This window comes from Nematolebias whitei, chromosome 15, assembly GCF_014905685.2.
Source record: "Nematolebias whitei isolate Nwh7 chromosome 15, NemWhi1, whole genome shotgun sequence".
NCBI lineage: Eukaryota > Metazoa > Chordata > Actinopteri > Cyprinodontiformes > Rivulidae > Nematolebias > Nematolebias whitei.
Window position 1 is genome coordinate 15,722,015 of NC_056512.1, and position 8,860 is coordinate 15,730,874.

General features: G+C 42.8%; 1 protein-coding gene and 1 pseudogene across 1 annotated transcript in view; one reads left to right on the top strand and one right to left on the bottom strand.

The window, feature by feature from the left end:
- The first annotated feature begins 4,025 nt into the window (after nt 1-4,025).
- Nucleotides 4,026-4,134, top strand: LOC119422243 (annotated as a pseudogene).
- A 494-nt stretch (nt 4,135-4,628) lies between these two features.
- The window catches only part of LOC119421978 (growth hormone secretagogue receptor type 1-like), a 28,708-nt gene continuing 24,476 nt past the window's right edge, over nt 4,629-8,860 (bottom strand). Inside the window, exons 3-4 of the mRNA XM_037689333.1 lie at nt 7,370-8,198; nt 4,629-5,365 (exon numbers count right to left, since the gene is read on the bottom strand). Of these exons, the coding sequence (XP_037545261.1) occupies nt 4,629-5,365; nt 7,370-8,198 (1,566 nt within the window). The remainder of the gene's footprint in view (nt 5,366-7,369; nt 8,199-8,860) is intronic.

Consider the following 8,860-nt stretch of genomic DNA (forward strand, 5'->3'; position numbering starts at 1 on the left):
ATAAATAACTGGTATATTTATTATAACTGTTATTTATTATAACTGTTATTTATTATAAATAACTATTATATTTATTATAGCTGTTGTTACGGCAGAAAAACTTTGCTCTGCAGCCGCCTGTAGTGCGCATGTGTGACCTCATGGAGCAACTTCACACCTCGTGGAGAGTTCCCCTGAAAATCTCCACTCTGACCTGGATTCAGAAACCTTCAGTTTCAGAGAGAACGAGGCTGTTGTCTGTAAAAGAACGGCCGAACGTTTCAAGTCGTGTAAACGGGGCTGTCTGCTCTGTCTGTTAGTCAAGTGACAAATTTCATAGATGGATGAGAGGCTGATGTCTACTTTTTTAATGTCATGTGATCTACACATAATACCTTCGAGAGTGGCCTGTAGACTGTGATCGACGTACTGGGCACCCTTGAGTTACTAATGAACCTAATATGCACCTTTATGGTCTGTGGGATGAATGTTGTGACTCAGGACACCCAGTTAGTAACGAGACCCAGAACGACACAAGACTCAGGCTAGAAAGTGAACAGTGTTGATTATTTACAGTGAAGGTCTATATACATATGTACAGGTGGTGGACTGGAACCCCTGGAAGAGGAAGGACATGGTCAGGAGAGTTTGGCAAAGGGAGCAGCAGTAGTAATGATGATTTGTTTGTTCTCTCCTCACAGGTGGATTTTGCAGATAGGCTCTGTGGTGAATCCAAGGGCTTCCAGAGGTGATAAATCCAACGAGCAGACCAAGACAGGCAAGTGGCTGGAGGGCAAGGCACAAAGAACGAGGCTCAGGACCAAGGCGCACCAGGACTGGATCCAAACGACAAGATGATGAGAGAGGAATCAATGCTCCAGAGAAGAGTAGAACTTGACTGCAGCCTTATGTAGTGTTGGAGCTCATCTTGGAGCTGCAGCAAGTGCTACTCTTACAATGAAACTCACTTGTGCACTGGGAGAACATGTAAAGTTCATCCAGAAAGGTCCCAGACCGCACCAGCAATCTTGGATTGGAGAAATTTCACCATCAATTTAAACTTGTGCGACAAACTTTATTTTATATTAATATGTGGCAGCACGGTGGCACAGTTGGTAGAGCTGCCACCTCTTAGCGAGCAGGTCGCCCCGACTCAAATCCCAGCCGGGTACGCTCTGGGTGGAGTTTGCATGTTCTCTCCGTGCATGCGTGGGTTTTCACCAGATACTCCGGTTTCCTCCCACAGACCAAAAACATGCATGTTAGACTGATTGGTAACTCTAAATTGTCTCTAGGTGTGAGTGAGAGAGTGAATGGTTGTTTGTCTCCATGTGTCCCTGTGATGGACTGGAGACCTGTCCAGGGTGTCCCCCACCTCTCACACTGTGACTGCTGGACATGGGCACCAGTGACCCCTGTGACCCAAAAAGGAAGAAGCGGGTAAATATAATGGATGGAATATTAATATATTTTTATGTCATAAAACCATTCCACACTGGAAAAAGATGGTCAGGATAAATAATTAAAAGCCCAAAACAAATCAGAATTTCATGCACATGATGAGTGACAGGAAACTTCTGACAACTACATTTTGGTCCTTGCTTCTAACTTTCTGATTGTAACGTGTCAATTCAGATTCAGACAGTTTCCAGATTTCCACCCTTACACATACATATGCTCATATAAAGCAGTTGTCTATAACTGCATAAAATAATTCAGTGTTTTTATGTTAATGCTTATACAGTATGTTAAAGTCACAATAACTGTCAAAATATGCCAAACAGCCACTAAATGTGCACATTTCACTAACATTTAAATTTAAATTAATTTTTGGAGGAGTAGATCGAGCAGTAAAGAGAGTAAAAAATAAAGTTGGTGATAGGTTTTTATGCAAATAATCTGTGCTCAAATATTCAGAACGCTAACGGGAGAATTTTGATAACTAATCTTCACTGATCGGAACTGAGCACCAAATTCACTCATGAAGCAAAGCAAGGAACTTTTGCTGTTTTCTAACACAAGTTTTACAAAAACCACAAGTCTGACATACAAAGTATATTAACCCCATTAAAGGTATAAAAATCATGTAAAAAGCCTAAAAATTACAGTCAAAACACTAAAACATTTCAGTATTTTGACAGCTTTTATGGCTTTAAATTACAATATTTAACAGAAGAGAAAATAAAGTTTTGGTGAGGTAGCAAACGTTTGATATTCTATAAGCAAAGCCTATAATAAACATCCATATCAGGTAAACAAGAACAGGATTATTTGGCAACCATTTCTAAAGATGATGTTTTCAAATACAAGCAAGGCATTAAAAAATGTGACATGATTTCACCCTGACGGCTCTACAGCGAGGAGAGACGTGCAGAGCCGTTCTTCAATCCACCAACACGTTGGAGAGCAAAACAGAATTGTTACTTTATAAACTACATACATATGAAACAAACTGAAGTCCGTTCTGGAAGAACATGTGTTAGGAACACGGTTCTTCAGGGTGGGGGTGGGGACCTGACCTCCCCTCAGACACAGCCTGGATTACAGAGACAATCAGATCAATTGTTCCTCCGCTCGAGGCCGATCCGTCCATTAAAGTTCAGGAAATGCGTTCAGGAGAGTTTCCTGCTGACACAACCGCCTCCTCGCAGGTGATAAAACCTTTACTGTGAATCAAATAAAGGCATTTAGAGCAGCCCCGGACACGTCGGTGCACGTAATCTCTGTATATTACACCGAACACAACAAAGCCTGTATGAAACTACATGAATCAGTTTGATCGTTCTCTAGTCTGTCAAGTCTGAGTATTTAAACATTATGCAGAATTTCATTTAAAATGTGCACTCTCGTAGAGTAAGTTTGTTTCAAAAACTGAGTGAATATGGTGATTATTATTATTATTATTATTATTTTGTATATGCATTTTCTGTCACTTCTGGATCTGACATGCTTTACATGAGAAAATGACTGACAAGGGTTGAGCTGTATTGATCACATTTAACTTCAGTACAGCTTGGATTAGCACTCAGAATCTACCTTTTATTGTTTATATTAATATTTTAACAGCGTTAAAGTGACTTTTTTGCATAAACTTTCACAGCCCTATTTTCTCAGAAGTTGTGTCAAAACAAAGACGTAATACTAGAAAAATAAATCTTGGTTTTGGAGTGTGGTGACCAGTGGTGATTTTAGCTTCTTTTTGGGATGCTCAAGCGCCCCTAAATTTTAAGAAACCATCATTAGGATTGTGCATTAAAGCTTAGTTCTCAAATCTTAGATTCACCGAAATATTGAATACATTTGGAATAAATATGGAATAAATGATGACAGTCTTAAACGGGCCAGTAAAATTATGGTGTTTTTTTTTTTTTTGCATGAGTCAGACCCTCTGTCAATCAGTTCAGCAGGCTTGTCGGTAAATGACCAATCAGTGACCTCAATTTGTCCCCAAGTGAACGCCCCTTACCTGCAGGAGCTCCACCCCCTTTTTCTCCAACAACATTGTCAGAGTTTTGCATTATGAACACTTTGCGGTCAGAGGAATTTTGTGAAAAATCATCAGAAAATTGTCAGTGGAGAACATATAATTCAGACATGTGTTACCCTGAGTGTTTAGAGAATGTAATACAGTTTATTTCATTTCATTTTTTTATTCATTCATTCAGTTTTTATTTAAACATATAAGTCACATTGAGCCTCGAAGACTCATTTACAAGTGAGACCTGTTTAAAACCTAAACTGAGACTGGAAAAATGTAAAAGATGATAAAGCCCTGCGGCCGACCTCATGAGCAGCTGGATCCAACGGTGATAAACAGGAAGTACCGCATGTTCATCTGTACGAAGGTAACTGCAAATAAATCCTCCACTGTCTGTCATAACTACTGTACATTGCATGCTTAATGGTTAAATTAAAGGTTAACGCTTAAAGATAGTTGTGTTTTGTTTTGTGTGTTTTTATGTAGATATATGTTGTAACGTCTGGTTTCATAAGTTTGGTCTGTGTTGGCTGTAATCCTTTGAAACCTGTTTGTGACTGATCTCCTTGTTGATCACCAGACTACCCTGAACACACCTGATCTTGGAAGCTAAGCAGGGTCAGGCCTGGTTAGTACTTGGATGGGAGACCACCTGAGAATACCAGGTGCTGTAAGCTTTTGAACTTCTCACAAACCACACCATGCTTGTTCAAGCCATGAACCATTGTCAGTTCTGGGGGCTAAGCACCCCTAAAGGTCAGATCCTAGAATCGCCCCTGGTGGTGACCAAAGATTGAGATCTCAAGCTGAAGTGGTTAAAAATGTCTTCATCTGAGAGTGGCTGGAGTCTTCTTTAGCCCTTAGGGATGAAGCAAGGAGCTCAAAAATAACTAATAATTCATTTGAACATAACTAGTGGTGTCAATATTTGATCATTTAAAGTTCAGTTCACTCAAAACTAAGTATAAAACGTGACAAACAGTATTCAGCTGATCACCCATACTGCCTCGTGCTTTTCACATCAGAAGTCACATCAACAAAACAACTTACCAACAACTCACGTGTCCTTTTTATATCAAAAGATTCCCACCGCCAGTGAAATACATCAAACTACGTCATGGGTTTACACGTAACACTTGTACGCTGTTTTACGTGCACGCCGTGCTTCCCGTCACAAAGTGGTTGTGGAGTGCCGTGCGGTGATGGTGCGCAGGCGGTGAGTGTGAGTCCGAGAGCGCTGCTGCGCGAGGCTGCGGACTGCCAGTCTGTACCTGCCAGACATCAGGTTGTACAGCAACGGGTTGACAGCAGCGCTGAGGTAGAAGAGGACGGACGACACGAGGTTAAAGTACTGAGACAAATAGTACAAAAAGTACACGTGTGTGTCTGGGTGTGAGTACGTGCTGTTTAAGTCTTCATGTGGCTTGTGAATATAGAGGCCGGTGGAGTTAACTACAGATGAATCATTGTGTGTTTCTATAAGTGTTTTTGTTTTATTGCCAGGATTTTGCATGCTTGTGTCCGTGTTCCCATGGTCTAAGTCAGTTTGTGTGGAGAAAGGAGAATCTATGTGTTCATCTGTGCCTAAGTAGTTGCTGCGAGCGTTGATTTTGACTTTGGTCCTCGCACACACGTCGCAGAGCCTTTCATCCGTCTCTGTGAGAGAGTCTGCAGTCAACTTTCCAGGCTGGGGGAGAGACTCGAAAAAGTGGGCATCAGACTGTGGGAAGGCTTCAGAATCTGTGTGGGTGCTCAAATCTTCGTTGGCGTCAGTGAGCGTATCAAAGTCAGAGCTCGGGTCTGCACTTGTTTCCTGTCTGTCGGCGCTGGAGCCGAGAGAAAGGGAGAATATGGTCCGACCGACGTGGAAGGGCAGCCAGCACAGGACGAACGCCAAGACGATCACTCCTGAGGGAGGCGACGACAGACAGCAGAGAAACTCGTGACACTACTGTGATCTTAAAGTGTGTTTGTGACTATGAGCCATGTGCAAATGTGCTTAAACATGAATCTTGTTTTGCTTTTAGACGTCTAAAAAATGATCAAATGTAAAGATTTATAGATATAAATTACAGTAGTCCCTCGATTACTGTGGGGGTTATGTTCCAAACACCCCTGCGACAGTGAAAAACAGCGAAGAAGGAACATTATGTTTATTTGAGTAAATTAAGGCTTTATAAACCCTTCCCATACTCTTGCAATGTTCTAACTCTGCAACCTGTAATTTTAACAACATACGTACATGTACTGTACAGTACTACAAAATTTTACTCACTAGCTCTGCAGAGCAGCAGCTCGGCTCCGGTCCGACTCGATTCCGGAGCTGCAGACCAACCCTGCAGTGACGAAGCCCACCGCCTCGTCCAGGGTGATGTGCGCGTGGATTAGGGCTGAACAGTTAATATATGCAATAATATCGTGATGTGATGAAACAAGATTTTCTAATTGCAAAGGCTGCAATTTGACAGGTCACATGGTCTGGGTACGTGACTTGTGAGGAGAGCAAAGCAGAGCAGGGAGCGGGAGGTCAACACTGCAACTTAACTGGTTGCACAATGGCGTCAGGCTCAACAGAAGCTGACACGTCTGAAAGTTTGGCACCAAAGAGGGACAGCACGACCGTTGTTTGGAATTATTTTGGCTATAAAAAAAAGAAGACGCTGTGTAACGACATGTATTGTGCAGAACTTGCCTTGCTGTTGTTGCTACCTCTTTATCAACTCTTAAAAAACACCACAAAGCCATTTATGATAGTTGCGTGGCTAGAATGTCAACGACCAGTGCTTCAACTTAAAGTAAGCAAAGTAGCAGCCGACAGGGACCACTGACCGAACTGTTTGAAGGTGTTACTGCGTATGAACAGCACGCGGAAATAACTCGAGCAATAACGTAGTTCATAGCAAAAGACATGATGCCCATTAATATAGTGACCAAGCCTGGGTTTATGGTTTTGGTAAACACAATGGATAAGTGGTACAAAATGTCCTCGTGCACACATTTTAGCCAAGATGCTATCCTGGAGCTACACATAAAATGCAGAAACAGAGCTGCAGCGGAACTGAAAACTGTGTTTTTTTACAACTGAAACAGATTTAATGCTTGTGTTCATTGAAAAATACATGAGAAGAAGACACTGAAAAATAATTGCATATGAAATTGCAATATTGAGGTTAAAAAAAAAATCGTAATTAGAATATTTTCCTAAATCGTTCAGCCCTAGCGTGGATAAATTGAACTTCAGGATTATTTGCGACTTCTGTCAGTTCTGTGAGTGTAGATTTGCATTGCAAAACTTTCCCTCCATTTTGGCAGAAAGCAGCAGCTGGAAGCACTGTTGGCTTCTGGGTATTGTGGTTCTTTTGACTGGAAATACGGTGTAGGCTTACTGAAAGAAAAATTACAAAATGGTGGCACCTGTCTGAAGTTTTTTTTTTTGTTTTGTTAATTTGTTTATGCCGTACTGTCCCAATCATGCGAGTAATATTAAAGTTGACAATCGTTGAAAAACCGCTAAACTGCGAGTCTGCGAAAGTCAAACCGCAAAGTAGCGAGGGACTACTGTATGTTACTTTGGAGAGTTTTATCAAATAAACCACTAAATTCTGAAAACTAAAATTGTTTTAAGGGTGCGGGATCTGCTTTGGACCATGTTGATGAGATAATAATTGCTCACCTTGCTGACATTTACAGAGCAGATTGTTGTCGTCTTAAAACAACTCATAATTTTGTAGCAGTTCAAACTCTGCAAACGTTTTTTAAACCTTTACCTCGTTGCCAATTTTTCATTTCACATTCATTGCAGCAAAGACCTTATGACAGTCCTGCTGATGTGTCATCAGTCCTGAGAATCTTGACTCTGTTTCTAGTCACAGATTGTTCAGTCAGTGGTGTGTTTGTGTCTTTTTGCCTCACCCAGCATCTTGACGGTGTTTCGGTGGCTCTGATCTCTTCTGCTGCTTTTTGGGCGGAGCCAAAGTGTCCGTCCAATCAGGCTGTACACAAGCCCAAGAATACAGAGGGGTACCAGGAAGTACAAGTTGGACAGAACCATCATGGCCGACAGGAGGCCTGAGGAGATGGCATAGTGCGTGCAGCGACACTCTCTCCTGTCAGTCTCTCCGTCACGGCTTCCTTCAGCTCCCTCTTTTCCACCTCCTTCATCTTCCTTCTTTTTGTTTTGCTGATCTTCCATCCATTCTTCTCCATTGGCCTCATCGACCGCTCCTTTTTTATCTTGTGGTTCACCTTCACCTCCTTGTTTCCACTCATTTACCTCCCCTGCTTTAAAATTGATCTCTCTGTCTTCTCCACCCCATCGTCCCGTCTCTTTCTCTCCTAACGTTGCTTCATCTAGTTCTACATCTATCAAGGCCAAGTGTGCAGCTCCTCTTTCCTCTCCACCTATCATCAGCCCTCCCTGTTCTCCCTCTCTGGTCGTCCGTCCTCTCTCCTCCCTCCACTGGGTGAGGCCGAGCTCCTCTCCTCCAACATCCTCCACTCCAACCATGACTAACACCGGGGCAGCGCTGACTGCAGCACCCAGCCACAGGCAGCCAATTATCACCCTGGTCCTGCGCCGAGTCACAACCGTCTTTGCTGTGATTGGCCAGCACACTGCCAGGTACCTCTCCAGTGAGAGGAAGGTGATGTGCAGGATGGTGCAGAAGGTGCAGCACTCTGACAGGAACATCGTCAGCTTACAGGCAAGGTCTCCCAAGGGCCACGGTCTGGGTCTCCAGAGCTAAAGTGCACAGGAGAATGTGCGTAAATAAACTTGTAGTTGATTAAAAGTCACATCATGGTACAAAGATACTGACTGGTTGCGCTAATTAAATGTAATATAAGTTTAATTTAACAACCTTACAACCAAAACAGTGCTGTTTGTCAGTAAATTATTTAATCTTCTCTAGAATAAACGCAGAGTCAGACTGAACTGGCCTTCTACCAGTCACAGCTTAGGATAACCATATTAATGTGAGTTTGGAGACATTATTTACAACTCAAAACCAACCTCTCTAATCTTGACAGTCATAATAATGTTTTAAATATGCTGGTAATGTAAGGATGGTACCATTTGGTGGACTCGGTTTGTGTCTGTGTTTCCCTTGTGTGTTCTCTTCAGTTTAATTGGTGTCACCCTTGTCTTGTCACAGCTGTTTGTAATCACGTCTCGTTTTGTCCTTGTATAAAAGCTGTCTGTTCTGTCTTGTTCCTCGTCGCGTCGTATTCGTTGGGTCTTCAGTGTTCTCCTGTGTCTCCTGAGTTTTCCTCTCTTCGCCGCCAGACGCGGCCTCATCGCAGCCTGCCGCGGCCTCCAAGTCGTCATCGCCGCCTGCCGCGGCCTCAAAGTCGTCATCGCCGCCGGACGCGGCCTCCAAGTCGTCTACGCCGCCGGACGCGGCC